A 19,077-nucleotide genomic window follows, 5' to 3' on the forward strand; every position below is an offset into this window, starting at 1 on the left:
ACACTGACAGAAGATCAGTGTGGCGAGAAAGAACACAACAGAATTGAAAAATTAGTAGATGAGATTCAAGACAGGCTGGTACAAACTATGCAGATACTTGTGGGGCAACGTAATGATTCTGATCTTTATCCTATGAATAGTAAGGAAACATTGAAAGGTTTTAAAAAAGAAGGGTTTTATCATCCCCAAATTTCAAAACTATTCTGGCTGTCACATAAGAGTAGATGAGGGCCTGGGGATGTGGCTCAAGCGGTAGCGCGCTCGCCTGGCATACGTGCGGCCCAGGTTCGATCCTCAGCACCACATACAAACAAAGATGTGTCCGCCGATAACTAAAAAATAAATATTAAAATTTTCTCTCTCTCTCTCTCTCCCTCTCTGACTCTCTCTTTAAAAAAAAAAAAAAAAAAAAGATTAGATGAGCCCATCTCTGAAATACAGAACTCTTATAGGAAGAAGGTCAGGTATAAATGGGAAGATCATTTAGGATTTTAAAACATCCTTTAAGACATCCAAGTAGAGATGTCCAAAAGATAATGTAGTATATGAGACTCAAGGGTATAGGAAAGGTTTTGAATATAAATATGAACACCCCAAATGTACCTACAGATTGTCTCTGAAGTCAGATTATTTAGTAGAAAGTAAGTCCTGAGCTTGGACAATGTTCAACATTTAATAACTAGATAAAGAAAGATCAGCCTGAGAAACAGCTTTAAGGGACACCAGAAAAGTGGAGGAAAAGAGAGTGGTGGTACAGAAGTCAGGAAGAGAACATATAAAAATAAGGACAGTAGTGTTGATCATGTTACTAAGTTTTAATAAGAAACGAGAAATGCCCACTAAATTTAGTGACTCAGCCAACAGTGGCTTCTCTGACAAATGGGGACAGAAAGCCAAGTGGGATGCGTTAAGAGGTGAGGAAATGGAGAGGACATAGACAATTTATGAAGTCTGATTCTCAACTAAACTCTGTCCAGTGCCACATTAATACCTACATTTACTAAGAGGAGATTTATCAGAAAATCATTTTATATTAGAAGTCACCCTAAAATACAGTAGTTCCTCACAAAGTTATAAAGTCAGGAAAAGTCTTCCGATATAGCCTTAGCTTTAACTTAGAAAAACAAGATCTAGGGCTGGGGATATGTAGCTTAGTGGTAAGAGCTTGCCTGGTGTGTGTGAGGTCCTGGGGTTCAACCCCTAGCACTACCAAAAAAAAAAAAAAAGAGGATGAGGAAGGAGGAGGAGGAGGAGGAGAAAAACAAGATCCAACTTAAAGTAAATCTGAATCACAGTGTAATAAATGATAAATTGCTCAAACCACAGTAAATGGTATCATTAGTGAGTTAATAAACACTAAGTGTAAGATGATGACAACCTGCTGCTGAAGTCGGTGCTTATCCTCTTCTAGCTGCTTGATCTTTAATCTTTCCAGCTCTACTTGGTGAATACAGTCTTCTTTGGCCCTACGGACACAGTCCTGAAGTTCTTGCATGTTCCGTTCACGTTCTGACTGTAGTTCCTTTTTCTCTCTTTGAAGCTAAAAACAAAAGCATCTCTAAGAGGCTGGCCTGTTGGAAGCTGCATTATACTATTATCCATATATTTAGTCAAATGTTCAGAATATTTGTAAATCATCTCTTTTAGTTATCAATTAATGTTTATACTGATTTTATAATTTTTGATCATCATTTAATACTAATAATAAAAAAAATCCTTATACAATTTGTATAAATTCAGCTGACAAGGCCCTAATCACTTACAATTCCCACTGGAATAAAGTCCTATTTTATTATATAAACAAATGTGCTCGAATTTAATTTCCTTTATTAACAACTTCAGACTCCCTGCCTAATCACTCAGAGGATATATTTAAAATTAAACAACTAAATCATCAGGAAATTACAGAAACTATATAATGGCAAGATTAGGGTAATTTGTTAAGAAAATTTTAAGAAACATTATGGTTAGAGAAGGGACACACAAATTTAATGGGAGAAAATTCTAATCATTTTTAAAGGGTAAAACTTAGTTAAGATCTAAGAAAAGCTAATTTAGCATAATACTAACACAAGCTCTCATGCTTCCTTGGGATATAATCTTTAATGGACAATAAAGAGGAAAATTCCCTTCTCTCTGGAAAAAAATTAGAATTATATGCTCCCATTTTATGCTACATTTTCTTTTTCTAGGTAGTGTAACTATCCATTCCTTCTACATAATTTTAACCAAAAACCTTCAATATTGAAGAAGTCAGCCAAAGTTGAGTAAAATAGTTAACTAGTTCAAGTCACACTTTTGTATCAGTTCCTAACATTCTAACATATCAAACATTCTTTACCTAGGTGAGGTTTTCCCCACAATGTCTGAAGAACAATTTCCATGAAATATAGTAAGTATAGAGCAAAAATAAGTAAATGGTATGAATTTCATAGACTATGAAATAAGAATATATGATGGATGAATGAAATACCTCTGTTTCTGCACTGGCAAGCTGTTGTTCTCGCTTTTCTAAGTCAATTAGGGTTTTTTGAAGTTTCCCTTCTAAAATACTATATTCAGCCACCTAAAATATAGTTAAAGAAAAGTTACCTTAACACTCTCTCCACATTCAAAGCACACACAAATTCAAAAATACATATCATTTCACTGAAATACAATCTGAAAATAGGAAATAGTCAAACTACAGGAACCAATCCAAAGCAGAAATTTCTTCTACCCTAAGAAGGAGAGACCATCTTGTTTATGTTTGCATATCTACAGCGGTATTCAGTTTCACAAGGAAGCCCACTCTTCTACTGGGCAAAACCAGACTACTAGTAAAATCTTGTGCTCAGTCAAAACCTAATCCCTTAAAATCTTCTAGTGTTCCTTTGAAGCCCTCTCAGTCACTTATACTCTCTTGTCTTAGAACTAATCCATTTGCTAGTGAGATCAGCTAGTGAGGTACACAAGTTAGTTATATTCATTCAAATCTGACTTTTTATTACATTCTAGTCAAAGTTCCTGATTAGGCCCCTGGACTAGTACCAATTTCTTTAGAGATAAAGACTACCTTTAAGGAAAGTCTTGTTCAGGATAAGAGGCGTACCTGCTTGACCTATACAGGATGCAGGATTCTCCTGGTTTTTCTTCAATTTAGGCTGATCACTTTTTATGAGAATTTTCAAAACCAATTTTTCTCCTCTTTTACTAACTAGTCTCCAGGTCTAAGACCCCATCCCGATCTTCTCTTTCCAGTTGACAATAAATCCCTGATTTGACACTCCTTAGAAACCTACCCTTTAATCCTATTTTTCTATCCTTGGAAAGAGAAAAGAAAATGTTTCATCACACATTTGAGCATGGGGACAGCCATCATACATCTCTTCCTAGTTTTTTTTTTCTTTTCCAAGATAAATACAAGTTTCAACAATTATTCATAGGTTACAACTTCTACATTATCTACTATCTTGAATTTAATGTAGAGTTGAGGTTCTTTTTTTTTTTTTTTTTTGGTAGGGGGGTACCAGGGATTGAGCTCAGGGTCACTCAACCAATAAGTGACATCCCCAGTCCTATTTTATATTTTATTTACAGACAGGGTCTCACTGAGTTGCTTAGTGCTTAGCTTTGCTGAGGCTGGCTTTGAACTTGAGATCCTCCTGCCTCAGCCTCCTAAACTGCTAGGATTACAGGCATGCACTAGTGTGCCCAACTTCAAAGTTCTCTACTAAGTCCTAAATGTTATATCCAGATGTAACATCACTAGTTCAGAGACCAAAGACCATGTATTGCTAAAGACTAGGTTGACCCTTATGCATGGTGGCACACACCTGTAATCCCAGTGAATAGGTAGGCTGAGGCAGGAGTTCTGCAAGTTTGAGGCCAGCCTCACTCAGCAAATTAGCAAAGCACTATCTATGCAACTTAGTGAAACCCTGTTTGTTTCAAAATAAAAAATAAAAAGGGCTGGGGAGGTAGCTCAGTAGTAAAGTGCCCCTGGGTTTGATCCCTTGTACAAGATAAAAAAAAAAAAAAAAAAAAGACTAGGACAACCAAAGTCTGTTGACTTATCTAAAATTACCTTTGCTAATTAAAGATCTCAGTTACACTGTTAACTAATATCAAAAAGTTTCTAGTGCTTGTTTGTAAATCTGGCATAAGCACAAGCACACTCATTGTCCAAATAACTCTCTTAAACTAACTGCAGAATGTGACACCTTCATTTAATGATTTAGGCCTAATAAACCAAAGCATCAGGATTATTTCTATATTAACTCTGTGAACTCTACCTAAAAATATGTTAAGCATGTCTTCCATTCTTCACCAAATCATTAATACAAATACCTAAATATTTGTTTTTCAGAGTTTTGTCTCAGGATGCCTTCTCTTGCACAATATAACCTCATGGATGATCTCATCTTCCTACTACCATCACATATACCAAGAACTTCCAAATTACATTACAAAATCAAACCTCCCTCCTGAATTTCAGGTTTATAGACCTAAATACCTGTTGAATATATCAATATTTTTCTTATATCTTAAACTCAAAAATGTATAAAAACCTGAAATCATAATCTTTTTAACTAATATTTATTGTATATCTAGCATATGTAGGGCAAAATAAAATTTGAGTGGAAATGATATTCTAAAAATGATATTCTCAGGGAAGGCAAACTATATGTAAGTGTGTGAATATTTAATATAAGTTTAATAATATGCTATTAAAAATAAATCAGAGTTGAGAGGACAGTTATAGAGGGATAGAAGAGGGACACTACTTTAGATAAGGTACAGAGAAGACCTCACTGAGATTATTCTAAGCAGACATCAAAATTATCTTTGAAGGAAGAGAATCCATAGATCCTGATAAGAGGAGTGGCTTAGCATGTTTGAAGAATTACAAGGAAGCCAGTAACAAGACTAACCGGAGGTGGAAAAGGAAGCTAGGGTACAGATCATATAAGGCCTTGGAGGTCCTGGTAAGAACTCTTTTAAGTTTTATTGTAAAGTGTGAATGTCAGTAGGATGAGTTTTGAACAGAGGAGTATATAATTCTGTCTTAAATTCTAAAAGCTGTACTCTTGGGCCAGGATAGATAAAATAAGGTATAGGGGCCAGGAATAAATGAGAGCTACCAAGGTTAAAAAGTAACTAGTATTCTTAGGAGCAAGGCCATGATGGCTTAAACTAGGGAAACAGTATTGGAGGTGATTGTAAATGGTTACTTTGCACAATACATTCTGAATGTGAAGCCAACAGGATTTGCTAACAAACTATATGTTCAATAAAATAGTCAAAAGTTACTTGGTTTGTAGCCTGAACAGTTAACTAAAAGTTTTGTCATTTATTAAGATGGAGAATCAACAGGAGCAAATTTACAGAGGACATAAGATAAAAACTTTAATTTTAGACATATTAAATTTGAGATGCATACTAGACAGCAAACTGGCAATATAGTGAAGGCAGTCATGTAATGAGCTGCACAGTCCAGGAAAGAAGCTGGAGATGGAAGCAGAGGGGAGAGGTTGGGTGTGTATAATGTATATGATTTGATGTATGCAATGCTGATAGAGTGGATCAGATCTCAAGACAGAAAAGAAGGGATTCAAGGACTGTTCTCCAGAGCAAAACAATATTTAGAAGTTGAATCTAACATGAAAATTGGGAAGGGGAGATAAGTCAGCAGAATATAGGAGAGTACAATCAAGAAAGACAAGTAGAGGAAGCATTTTAGAATGGAAGAGATGAAACTGGATGTTGTTTGGTAAGAGAAAAATTGTGTGAACTGATTAGAGAATGAATTCACTGAAGAAGAAAGGATTGTAGAGCAGCACCAAAGACCCCTTGAGGATGTAAACAATTAACATCATCTCTTCTCCACCCATTCCTTCTTCTCCATAATCCTATAGCTGTTATCTTAGAGCCTTCATTTTCATTTATAAATAGTTCTCCCATTTTCCCAGAATTTAGTTTCACATTCCTTTGTTCCATCCACTATTCTTCCATCAGAATGACTATTTGAAATAAAAAATGTGATCATGTCATTTCTTTACATAAAAATTTTCATTAAAAAAGAAAAGTTTCTCAAATCGCTACCTTTCTCAAGCAGGGTTCATCATCTGAACCACTGAATATGAAAAATGAAGTAATTATCTTCTCTTGTCTTCTAAAACAGTCTACCAGCCTAGATGCACAAGAGAAAGTTAGTTCATTACCAACAACATGTGCCTAAGGACATGAGGGTTTCATTCTCTCAGAGAACCCTGGATGGAAAAGCCTATATAGGATCTAAACTCTTTGAAGTAGAAAATAAGATCATTCAGATCTTGACCCTTCAACCTGTCCTCCCCTCTCCCCACATCCAACTACACACTATTTTTTAAATGCAGACCCTATTTCAAACTTTTCTGCCTTTGTTCAAGGGAATGTCTCTATTTGGAATGCCCTTTGGGTCCACTTGGTGATATCTACTAAATTTCACCAAAGTAAAAACATGATCTTAAACACTTAAGTCATATGCTCCCTTATGTATGAATGATGTCTTCCTCCTTTGTGAGTACATGATAACTATCTTTAGTCACATGTAAGAGTTAAACACTATCTCAGCTGTTTCAAAAGGTAGAACAGGAACCAAGTGTGCATATAACTCCTTCAAGTAAACTTTCAAAACATTAATGAAGTAAAACATTGTCTCAAAAAAACCATAATTGAAAAAAATAAAAATAAATTAATAGAAAAGGTTCGATCATTATGGACATAAACAAATGTTATAGTGAGAGTCTCACAGAATTTGGCTTCAAAAAATTTCATTACACTGAAGAAAAAATTGTTTCTCCCTATTGACTTGAAGTTTAAAGACCACATCATATGTTAACACATCCTAGTTCACAATATTTTTTCAATGTAGGGCACTTTAAGATAAAATATTCAATAAAATACTTAAGTCTCAAAATGCACTTAGGTTGAAAGAACATGGTAAATTCAAATCTACCTTTTCAATGACTAATATCAATTAGTTCAATTATTTATTAAGCAAGCATCATGTTTTCTGACTAGAGTTACTAATGGGCCAGGAGATCAGTAATTCAAGTTGAAATGGTCAAAATAGTTATATACAAGGAAACCAAATAAAAACTTCAACTAAAAAGATCATTTTGTCATTATTACCAAAATGACAATGAACTTGCCTTTTAAACTTCTTTTTTTATTGCAACAAAAAGTTCAATTATGGCTTTTGACAAATCGTAGCAATTTTATTAACTTTTCAAATTGGTTTATCATTTGATTTTTACAAACCTCAATACAAAAAATATTTTAATATAGAAAAAAATGATTCAAGAATCAACCTGCTTAAGCTTATGAAGACAAACAACAATAAGTGTTGGCGAGGATGTGGGGAAAAAGGTATACTCATACATTGTTGGTGGGACTGCAAACTGGTGCAGCCAATTTGGAAAGCAGAATGGAGATTCCTTGGAAAACTCGGAATGGAACCACCATTTGGCCCAGCTATTCTTCTTCTCGGACTATACCCATAGGACTTAAAAATAGCATACTACAGGGACACAGCCACATCAATGTTTATAGCAGCACAATTCACAATAGTTAAAACTGTGGAGCCAACCTAGATGTCCTTCAGTGAATGAATGGATAAAAAAAATATGGCATATATACACAATGGAATTTTACTCAGCATTAAAAAAGAACAAAACCATGGTATTTGCAGGTAAATAGATGGTGTTGGAGAAGATAATGCTAAGTGAAGTCAGCCAATCCAAAAAAAAAAAAAAAATGCTGAATGATTTCTCTGATATAAGGAGGTTGACACATAGTGGGGTAGAGAGGGAGAGCGTGGGAGGAATAGATGAATTCTAGAGAGGGAAGAGGGGTAGGAGGGTAAGGAAGAGGGCAGGGGATTAGCAAGGATGGTGGAATGTGATGGACATCAATATACAAAGTACATGTTATGAAGACTTGAATTGGGTGTCAACATACTATATATACAAACAGAGATACAAAAATTGCATATGTGTACTAAGAATTGTAATGCAAAAAAAAAAAAGTAGAGGGAAGTGAAAGGAGGGGAAGGCAGGGAATGTGGGGATAAGAAAGGTAGTAGAATTATTACTTTATGTATATATGTGACTATATGACCAAAATGATCCTACAATATGTATACTCAGAAAAATGAGAAATTATATCCCATCTATGTATGATATATCAAAGTATATAAGTATATTCTACTGACATGTTTAACTAATTTAAACAAATAAAAAATTAATTAAAAAAAAGAAATTAAAAGAGACCAATAGGATGGAGGAAAAAGGATTGGAGTGAGGTAAGAAGAGAGGATAGTGGGGTACTGGAAAGTGAAATTGATCAAATTACATTTTTTATGTATGCAAAAATATGTCACAATGATACCCATCATTCTGTATAACAAATATGTACCAATAAAATTTGTGAAAATTCCAAAAAATAAAAAAATAAAAGAATTAACCTGCTTAGTTTTTAAAGGATAGTGAAAATTTCAAAACATTAAAATACTGTCTAGTTCCCTTTGATTTAATTAGTATAACCTGAGTTCTGTACCTATTATTTAATATGAAACTCATATTTATATTAATTATAATTATCATTAATCATAATTATAATTATAATTAAATAATATGAAACTCATATTAAGTAATAAAAAACTAGTCTAGTATTTAAAATATATGTGAGGGATTTTAATTCTCATTTTTGTTATCTAAACATTACCTTAAAATGGAGTTTCTGAGGTAGTCTTCTCTTCTTTTAGCTTTTTTCAAATTTTGTTATTCAAATTTCTAATGACTGAGAATTAAGTTAGAAAAAGCTGAAATGATATTTTGAAAGTCAAAGGCCCAGAGGACTCTGTTTCCCCAAGAGTTCTCCTCTATAAACCCAGAATGAACAATAGGCAGCACAGGACTATGATCCCTAAGAGACAGGGAGGCAAACCCTACAATAATTATAGTTTGCTGTCTGGGGGCAGTTTCTGGACTGAAGCTCAAGAAAGGGCAACACCTGCCATCTTGCTGAGTAGAGGAAAGACTAGAGACTGCAAAGGCAGAGGCAACTGGAATTTGTGAGAAGAGGAAGATGCAGAGAGATTAAGCAAAGGAGACCTGCAGAGTCATCCCCTGAAACCTGAGGTCATATACTGATTAACCACTTATGAGAGTATTTTTGAAATCTTAATGTTGAAATATTTGAAAAAAGTCTCACTGTCAGGGTTGTTTTATTAAATAACTTGAGTGTAAATGGACAAATACTGAACTTCTGCTACTGGCATAAGATTGGACAGTCTGACGATATTCTTTAAGATGTGGTTTAGTTCATGATTTATTTCTAAAAATAGCTCAAAAGTTTTAGAGGCTTTTAATTAACTTTCAGGTTATAATATAATTTTTACATACACTTTTAAATGTGCTATTTTCTTTTTCATAAAGAGGCATGCTTTTTCTCTATTCATTTTATACAATTTATATATATTTTTGAATTGGTAGTACCTATGTAAATTTCAAAATCCAAAAAGTACAAACATCTTACAGTGAAAAGCCTCCCTTCTGCCCTAACATATTCATTAATTTCTTCCATGTCAACACATACCAAGGATAATTAATTTATTCCATTCAAATATTTTCCTTAATGTAGATGCAAGATATTATCATTAATATTCTTCTCCCCTTCAATTGTTATTGAAATTATTACCTTTTTTTTCACTAGTGATTCTCTTTCTCGGTCCCTTTTTTTCCATTCCTCTGCAAGAGCCTGCATATGAGCCAGTTCTTTCTGCTTTAGCTACAAAAAGAAAAATCAAGTCACCTCAATAACCTCCAAATATTTAAATGAATCAATTGTTTTAAGTTAACTAATACTGATCAATAATTTATTCATTTATTTTTGCCACAGGCATTTTCTATATTATTAAAAAAACAAGCCAGGCGCAGAGGTGCATGCCTGTAATTCCAATGGCTCAGGAGACTAAGGCAGGAGGATATGAGCTCAAATCCTGCCTCAACAAAAACAAGGTGCTAAGCAACTCAATGAGACCTACAAAATAGGGCCAGGGATGTGGCTCAGTGGTCAAGTGCCCCTGAGTTCAATTACTGGGGATTTACTGATATGGATATTACTGCTTGAGGCATGTAATATCCATATCAGTAAAGTATAAAGTAATATAAGTTCTGTTTCCTAACCCTTGTCTGGAGACTGAAGGTACCACATTCTGGGTATATTAAATAAGAATTTGAGATTAAAGGAATAACTGTAATTCTTAACTTTGCCCAACAATAACAGACAAAATTGAGATACATCCTTCTGAGTAGCCTCTGCCAAACTGTTCAACTATGTTTTTATTCTCAAACTTTCTGTAAAGAGTAGGACATTGTTGGCATTCAAATAAACTATGAAACATCAAGAGAAAATCCTGCCTTAGAAAGAGAAAAATATACTAGGCACACAAAAATACACTGTTAAGTAAAATTTACAAAGCAACCTGATTTTCAAAAATGTCTTCTTGCATCTCCTTCCACATTTCTAGCTCAAGTGCTGCTTTGTATTCTAAGGTTTCACGTGGCTCTGTCTGGATCTCTGAATTACAAGGTGCTGGAGGAAGAGAAGATGGCTTCTGTTGTACAGCAGATAAAACCTAAAGTATGAATGAAAAGCACATTTCAACAAACAAAAGTATAAATATTAGATCTCTTTCAAGGAGTAACATGACAACACTCAATTATATTTACCTGAGATGAATCAGAGACAAAAATTTCACGCATTTTTACTAGTCCATAATCTTCTAGAGTCACTGTGTAAGACAGATCTACTATTCTATTATTTGATCTACAAATGAAACAAGAAATATTTTTAACTTTGTGAACACTTTCGTATAACTTTTCTTTTTATTACCCCAAAGCTGCAGTGTTGAGGAATAAGTAACATTTCTTAAACCCAACTCTATTACTGCTGAAACTGCAGCAGCCTCTAGGAGCTTTAAGATCTTCTGTATTTGTGATTTTACTGGATCATCACAAACATCCTACTAAATGCCTACCTATATTACTACAAAATGACTTAAACAAATGCACACTGTTATTGAAAAATTGAATATAAAAGGCAAAATTTTAATAAATCTTACTGTCCACTGTAGATATATATACAAACATGTACACTAACAGTTTGTCCTTTTTTCCTATTTTCACGTCATAAACCTTAATTCAAAAATGTGTGATTTTAAAAAAATGTTTGATTTTTATTTTTATTTTAGGATCAAACCCAAGACCTTGCACATTCTACAACTGAGCTACATCCCCAGCTACAACTTTTGTATTCTAAGGTTTCATGTGGCTTTGTCTGGATCTCTGAAGGACAAGGTGCTAGAGGGTTTTTAAAGATGGGTTTGTGGGGTTTACTGCCTAAATGAATTTATGCAGTACAATATATTTAATAGTTCTCCTATTCTTTTTTTTTTTTTAAATTTATTTAATTATTTATTTAGTTTTCGGCAGACACAACATCTTTGTTTGTATGTGGTGCTGAGGATCGAACCCAGGCCGCACGCATGCCAGGCGAGCGCGCTACCGCTTGAGCCACATCCCCAGCCCCTCTCTCCTATTCTTTTTTTAAAATATTTTTTAGTAGTTGATGGACCTTTATTTCTTTGTATGTGGTGCTGAGAATCGAACCCAGTGCATCACACGTGCTAGACAAGCGCGCTACCACTGAGCCACAACCCCAGCCCATCCTATTCTTGATTATATAATTTACTCTGAAATATTCTACTTTTCCTGGGATATACACATTCATATAAATCTTTTTTTTTTTTTTTTCACTACTGAGTTTTGAACTCAGGGACATTCTATCAGTAAGTGACATCCCCAGCCCTTTTTATTTTTGAGACAAGTTTTGCTGTTACAGAGGCTGGCCTCAAACTTGTGATCCTTCTGCTTCAGACTCCCAAGTAGTTGAGATCACAGGCATGCACCACCACACAGGGCATGTACAATCTTTTACAGGATATAATAATTATTTATTCTAGGTTAATTTCCAGAAGTATATATTATTTGGGCCATAATGAGTTCTTCTCTGTATTAAAGAGCTGTGGGTAATATTTATCATTAAATAATAAAAAATAAGGCAACACATTAAAGAGAAATAAATTGTTGCTTTTTGGTACTAGGAATTGAACCCAGGGGTACTTAATCACTGAGTCACATCACCAGCCCTTTTTATTTTTTATTTTACTTTATTTTTTTGTGGTACTGGTGATTGTACCAAGGGCCTTGTACATTCGAGGTAAACACTCTACCAACTGAGCTATATCCCCAGTCCCTTAATTTTTATTTTGAGATAGGGTCTCACTAAGTTGCTTAGGGCTTCACTACTTTGCTAAGGCTGGCTTTGAACTTGCTGAGATCCTCCTACCTCAGCCTCCCAACTCACTAGGATTACAGGCGTGCGCCACCACGCCAGGCTGAAAAATAAAACTAATAATCAAAACACATGGTTTTTCCCTAACTCAAATATACCAGTCCAAAGAAAACTTTAATGAATCTCATACAATTAGAATTCTTAATTAGCCAACTTTTAAATTTTCTTCTCACAAATCTTAGAAAAAATGAATAAAGTAAAATGAACCACTATTGTATCTGAGAGAAACTCCTGAGCATATCTGAAGTTCTCACTTGGGTAAATTTGCAAAAACTTCTCTCTCTACAAAGCAGGACAATAAAAGCAATATTCAAAACAGGCAGACAACATTACAATAGCTACTATTAAAAGAACACTAATTTTTAAAAGAGATTCTTCAGTAATAGGACTCAAAACAAATAGAATTGTTAACCAACTATTTGATTCTCCAAGATACCTGTTCCCACACCTTCCAAGTGAATAAGATTTTGCTAAATCTTTCAGACTCTGGAAGTAGCTACAGATGGGGAGATATAAAAAAAGAAATTTCAAGATCTCAGATTTTTACAGTCTTATTTCCTTTTTCTTTCTCATTATGCTTTAAAAACAAAGAAAAATAGTGTACAATGTTAAGCTGAATGTAATTTTTATTAATTAAAAAATAATTCAACAAATATGTTGATTAAAATATGTAAAATAATCAAAGCTTTTTATTTTGGCAATGAAGTTCAGGGCAAAAAAAAAAATTACTTTGTGGTTCTGGGGATTGAACTCAGGCCTTCACACATGCTAGCTATAGAGCTAAATATCCTCAGGCTTATTTTAAAAACTGCCTCTGACAAGAGGAGGAAATAAAACGGATACAAATAGTAAAAGAAGTCATCAAATGAGCAGCTTGCAGATAATAGGATCCTATACTTAAAAGGTCAAAAAAAAAAAAAAACTCCACCAGAAGACTTATAAAGCTGATAAAGAAATCCAGCAAAAGAGCAGGAGATCAAATGAAAACAGTAAGCAACAATATCTTTTCTATACACCAATAATGAACCTGCTGAAAAAAAAATTTAGGAAAATAATTACATTCACAATATCCTCAAACAATAAACCCAAACAAATATTTAAAAAAAAAAAAAAACCAAAACCTAGGAATAAATCTAACCAAAAAGATAAAAGACAACAATGATGAAAATCAGAAAACACTGAGAAAAGAAATAGGAGAAGACACTAGAAGACAGAAAGATCTCCTATGTTAATGGAGAAGCAGAATTAATATTGTTTAAATGGCCATATTGCCAGACATGGTAGTACACACCTGTAATCCCAGCAGTTGGGAAGAACCCCTGGGTTCTTTCCCCAGTACCAACAACAACAACAAAAAAAGGCCATATTACCAAAAACGATCTTCAAAGCAATCCCCATCAAAATACCAATGATATTCTTTAGAAAACTAGAAAAAAAAAAGAATTTCTAAGATTCATATAAACGAATTAAAGACCCAAAATAGCTAAAGCAATTCTGAACATAAAGAACAATGATACAGACATCATAGTACTAGCCAGAATATATAAAGATCTTTAAAAAAAAAAAAAAACCCCAAATAACCCAAGCAATAAATTAGCAAATGGACTAGATATTTCTCAAAAAAATTCAAATGGCCAACAAATATAGGAAAAAAGTGTTCAAGATCTTTAGCAATTAGGGAAATGCAAATCAAAACTACACTGAGATTTCATCTCACTACAGTAAGGATGGCAATCATCAACAATACAAGCAATAAATGCTGGCAAGCATATGGGAAAAAGGAACATTTATACATTGCTGGTAGGACTGTAAAATGTACAACTATGGAAATCTATAGGGAGCTTCCCTAAAAGACTAGAAACGGAACTGCTATATGAACCAATTACACTTCTTGTTGGCATTTTCCAAAGCAAAGTCAGCATACTACAGCAATGCATGCATACCTATGCTAATAGCAGCACAATTTACAATAGCCAAGTTATAGAACCAGCCTAGGTGTCCATCAACAGATGAATGGATAAAGAAAATATGGGACATGTATACAACAGAGTTTTATTTAGCCATAAAGAAGAAAAAATTATGTCATTTGCTGAAAAATGGATGGTACTGAAGAGCATCATGTTGAACGAAATAAGCCAGACTCAAAAAAGTAAAGGGTCATATGTTCTCTCTCACATATATATAAGCTAGAGAAAATAAAAAAAGTAAAAAAAAAAAAGAAAAGAAAAGAAAAAAGAAAAAGAAGAAGAAACCTCATGAACATATAAAGGATACTAGCAGAGTTGACAAAGGGGATCCAGAGGAAGGCAGAGAAAAGTGAGGCATGGGGAAAGAAATTTATCAAGTTACATTTTGTGCATATAAGAATGTAAGAATGAGACTACCGCCAGGTGGCTCGAGGCAGGAGCCAGGAAGGGCCGTCTCTGAGCTGGGTAAGAAAAAGGTCACGAGGAGCCCAGAAGAGTAGAAATCATCAGGCAAGGGGACTCTGAAGACTTTTCCTCCTCTGAAAGTCTGCAGCTATGGAGAAGCATTTCCCCAGCTGTGTGAGGGAGGCCTGGGATTGTGGAGATGATACTCCAGGGCCACAGGCACTGCTGGCCCTCATGGAATCAGATCCTAGGCCCTGGCCTCTGTCTTTTTATCCTAAGCTGGGCTTCCTTTCTTGGAATCATCATGACTTTAACCATGAAACTCTTTTAAAACCCTGTGAGTTTCTTGGCTCTGACTGCCCCCTCCATGGATCCGGATTGCACAGCACTTTGAAAAGAGGCACAGACCTGCCTGTCTGCCCAGGCCCAAAGCCTCTGACCCAGCAGGAGCTGCAAGCCCCACTAGGAGAATTGGATACCTCTAAGAAACTAGGCAGACCAGTGCCCATGCTCTTTCCAGCATCCTGCTGTGCAGATGTCAAGAGCCACTGCCTGAGGTTTCTACTCCCATGCAGAGACTTTAGATTTTAAGGCTCTGGACTCCTGGCTGCCTGCCTTTGGCTTGAGAGCACTGGCGACTCTGCCAACATGCTGCAATGGATGATCCTCTGAGAAGAAACGATGTTAAACAATTCTCAGATTAGTAATCAAGTGAAAAGTTTATGCCTTCTTGAAATTTCATAAAATTTTCTGTCCCTTGAATAATAAAATTATAGAAAAAATGTAAGAATGAATCCCATTCATTTATAATCATAAAAAAACTAATAAAAATGAATACATCTGAAAAAATCACCTCTAAGTGCTAACATATATAATATCCTCAAAATACTGTACACATACATTATAAACTCAACCTTAAATAACAAAATAAGATTCTGAATTTAAAACTTTAAAGAGTGGGAAAATGTAGCAGTCTCAATAAGAATTAGACTACTATAGTAGTGAAGAATTTTTAATTTTGTGAAGGAAAATGAGCAGTAGAAAGCTAAGCAATCAAGTAAATACATACCCCACAAGTCAAAGAAAAAAGATGAGCAAAAAGAGGTTATGAAAGGATAAAGTTGTGGTCCGTTAACCGTAAACATCACATGAATAAAAGGAAAGTGAAAATCAATTGTGTAAGATGCATTACCCTTGTGCTGCTATAATAGGCACACTTTCACTGTAAGTTTGACGCCAACATTGTTCACCATTAGAACCTAAAAAACGAGTTTTTTCTGAAGACAAGATGTTAGAAAGTTGGATTCTTGCGATTCCCAGGAGTAAATCTTTACTCATTTTATCCTTGTGCCATAATTCAACCAGCAATGGAATCCTAAAGAAGAGAGAAACATGAGTTCATACCTATCAATTCTAAAGTCTTTTCTGAAATAAAATTATAAATGCCCTTAATGTAATCAAAGATGTTTTGTTCCCTGAAAAGTCATCTAACACAATTGTTAAATTAAAGGCTCCATTCCATAAGTAACAAATATGAAGTACAATTATGTTTTCTATTAGGCAATAAAGAAAACTCTTTCACACAGTATCCCAAAATGGTTAGATATTGTATCTATCCTTCATTCTTCCTGTAAAAATAATGTATAAATTTGGATTGTGAAACTCAGAAAATAAAGATTTCATAGATCTCATTTTTTCACAAATTTCAGATAACTAGATTATAAACCTCCAAAAAAGCAAATAAAACACTATAGTTATTCAGTGACTCAATAATCTAAGTAAATAACTAAGAGTACTTAGTTATTTATCAAAGTTATTTATCAAACTCTTAGTTATCAAAGTTCTTAGTTATTTAACAAAGTTCAAATATCTAAACTCAAGCAAATAAGATATGAAAATCTGAAAACGAGGCCCTAGGCAACTGAGTGAGACTGCCTCAAAATAAAAATAAAAAAGGACTGGGGATGTAGCTCAATGGTAAAGCACCCTAGGGGTTCAACCCTCAGTATCAAATAAATAAATAGACCAACCAACAATATAAAAGTGATGTAGAAGCACAAATGTCACAAAAATTATCTGTAAGTGTGTCTCTTGATTCTCAAATGCATAAACTTCTATGGATTTAAATCTATATAAATTCCTTTCTTTGAAAAGATACAAATTTTCTAGAGTTGACTTTTCAATAAGAAAATGCAGTGTATACTCTACCTTAAGAAGGTATCTTGCAGCTGATAAGGCATAGTTGCAAAATCAAATGCACAATAAGACTGGGGAAGAAAAACTTCCATGTTTTTCCGAACTTCTACAGGAGGATTAGTCATAATAGGAGCTGCACTTCCAAAGAAAGGGTATGAATACCTAGAATTATAAAATTTAAAGTCTTACTGTATAATCTACAGATAACACTTATAGTTTGATTGAAAAATATAATATGAATACTTAGAGAAAGCAGAATTTTTTAAATTAAAAAATAGTAGGAATATGGAGTTCCCATTTGCCTTAAGTTCCTTGTGGGCATGCATCCTTTTTCATCTCTGCATTTCCAGGAACAAACAAGCAGTTTGTCATTTAATAAACACTCAGGAAATGCTTGCAAATTTTAATTTCTAAACCTACTTTTCTTCATATAATAATGTCCTGGTCTTTTTTGGGCTAAAAAGCCCTTAGTCAACTGCAAAAGGGATACATTAATAGTAATTTATCTTTGAACAGAGAATCAGAATAAAAACAACTCAACTTATGGATAAATCAACAAGTGACCTAACACTATTCTTCCTCTTGTCACAAAACCATACTATGGTAAGCCAGGGGTGGTAATGCAAGCCTTTCATCCTAGCTACTCAAGAAGCTGAGACTGGAGGATCTCAAGTTTGAGGCCAGTCTCGGTGACTTAGCAAGACCCTGTCACAAAACAAAGGACTGGGGTATATCTCAGAGACAGAACACTCCTGGGTTCATTCCCTAGTAGTCTAAGAATGCTGAATACCAAATAAATAAAACCACACTAGGTTAAAAGTAAGAATGCCTGAACATACTCTGCATTTAAAGCTAAATATGATATTTTAATTTTATCTTGTATGTTGTTACTCATACATGAAAGTAAAATTTAAACCTTACTAGAAAAAAAATTACTTTTCATACAAAAAGATCCTGTGCATTCACACAATTCTTATATAATTATATTCCCTGAAGTCAATTCACCTCAGAGAGTTCATACCCTAGATTTTCAACTACTACACCACACTATAGGTATAGGATCTAGTGATTAAAGAATTAAAAAAAAAAAATCCAGATTGAAGAAAGTCCTGCAGGTTAAACGTTTTGAAAAACCAATCTTACTTCATAAATTCTATTACACAGTTGCAAACCACAATTTCATAGTAATGCAGAGCATGACAAAACATGTATCAAAAAATTAAATGATAATTTACAAAGTGCCTTAAAATGAATCAAAGACTGAACAAGCATTTAGTGAATTTACGTAGAGTATAAAAATGGGTTGTAGCTATTTACTTCCTGCTTAGAATATTATTTCTCCTTTACCAAGTGAATGACTACTCTCCCTTACATTTTGACGTATCTGTGAATCTGTCTTCTGACTAAATTGCTCTGTTTATGTGGCTCTTTTCATGTACCTATAATACCAGGTGCACTGTTGGCATATTATAGGCACTTCATATTAAACAAATGGTCCTGATCACAAGAATAAAAGCAAAAATTAACATTAGTGCTTTCACAGTGGATTTGTACAATGCTCGCTGTCATAGCATTTAATTTTGTGCCTGTTTCTATGCTCCTGGTCATATTCCTATACAGGCATACAAAGAACAGATGAGTTCTCAGTGATAGGACTGAATAGAAAAAAAGAAACTAGAAAACAAGTAATGACGTGCACACCCATAATTCCAACAACTCAGGGGGTTGAAGCAAGAAGATCATAAGTTCAAGGCCAGCCTGGGCAATTTAGCAAGGTCCTAAGCAACTTAGCAACACCCTGACTCAAAATAGAAAATAAAAAAACACTGGGAGTATAGCTTAGTGGTAAAACATCCCTGGGTTCAATCCCAGCATCAACAAATAAATAAATAATTCTATTTCTAAAACAGAGAAAACAGACTCTTTGACAAAAGCTACCTTGAGAAAATTCTACTCAGTCTTCAATTCCAAATAAAAACATCTTAGTAACAATGGTCAGCATTTAACATGTAAACTGCAGAATTTATGCTGAGATGGAAAAAAAGCTTTCATTCTATTCTATGAATTC

At 34.2% G+C, this 19,077-nt stretch overlaps 1 protein-coding gene across 5 annotated transcripts in view; it reads right to left on the bottom strand.

The window, feature by feature from the left end:
- The window catches only part of CEP120 (centrosomal protein 120), a 78,853-nt gene that overhangs the window by 23,665 nt on the left and 36,111 nt on the right, over positions 1 to 19,077 (bottom strand). For 4 of the 5 annotated variants that reach the window (XM_081289735.1, XM_081289733.1, XM_081289734.1 and 1 more), the window contains 7 exons: positions 17,022 to 17,171; positions 16,006 to 16,188; positions 10,758 to 10,854; positions 10,511 to 10,663; positions 9,724 to 9,813; positions 2,474 to 2,566; positions 1,379 to 1,540 (listed from right to left, as the gene is read on the bottom strand). In XM_081289735.1, the coding sequence (XP_081145861.1) occupies positions 1,379 to 1,540; positions 2,474 to 2,566; positions 9,724 to 9,813; positions 10,511 to 10,663; positions 10,758 to 10,854; positions 16,006 to 16,188; positions 17,022 to 17,171 (928 nt within the window). The remainder of the gene's footprint in view (positions 1 to 1,378; positions 1,541 to 2,473; positions 2,567 to 9,723; positions 9,814 to 10,510; positions 10,664 to 10,757; positions 10,855 to 16,005; positions 16,189 to 17,021; positions 17,172 to 19,077) is intronic. The other variant, XM_081289737.1, reaches the window with a different exon arrangement.

This window comes from Spermophilus citellus (assembly GCF_964194105.1).
Source record: "Spermophilus citellus genome assembly, chromosome: 1".
NCBI classification, from domain to species: domain Eukaryota; kingdom Metazoa; phylum Chordata; class Mammalia; order Rodentia; family Sciuridae; genus Spermophilus; species Spermophilus citellus.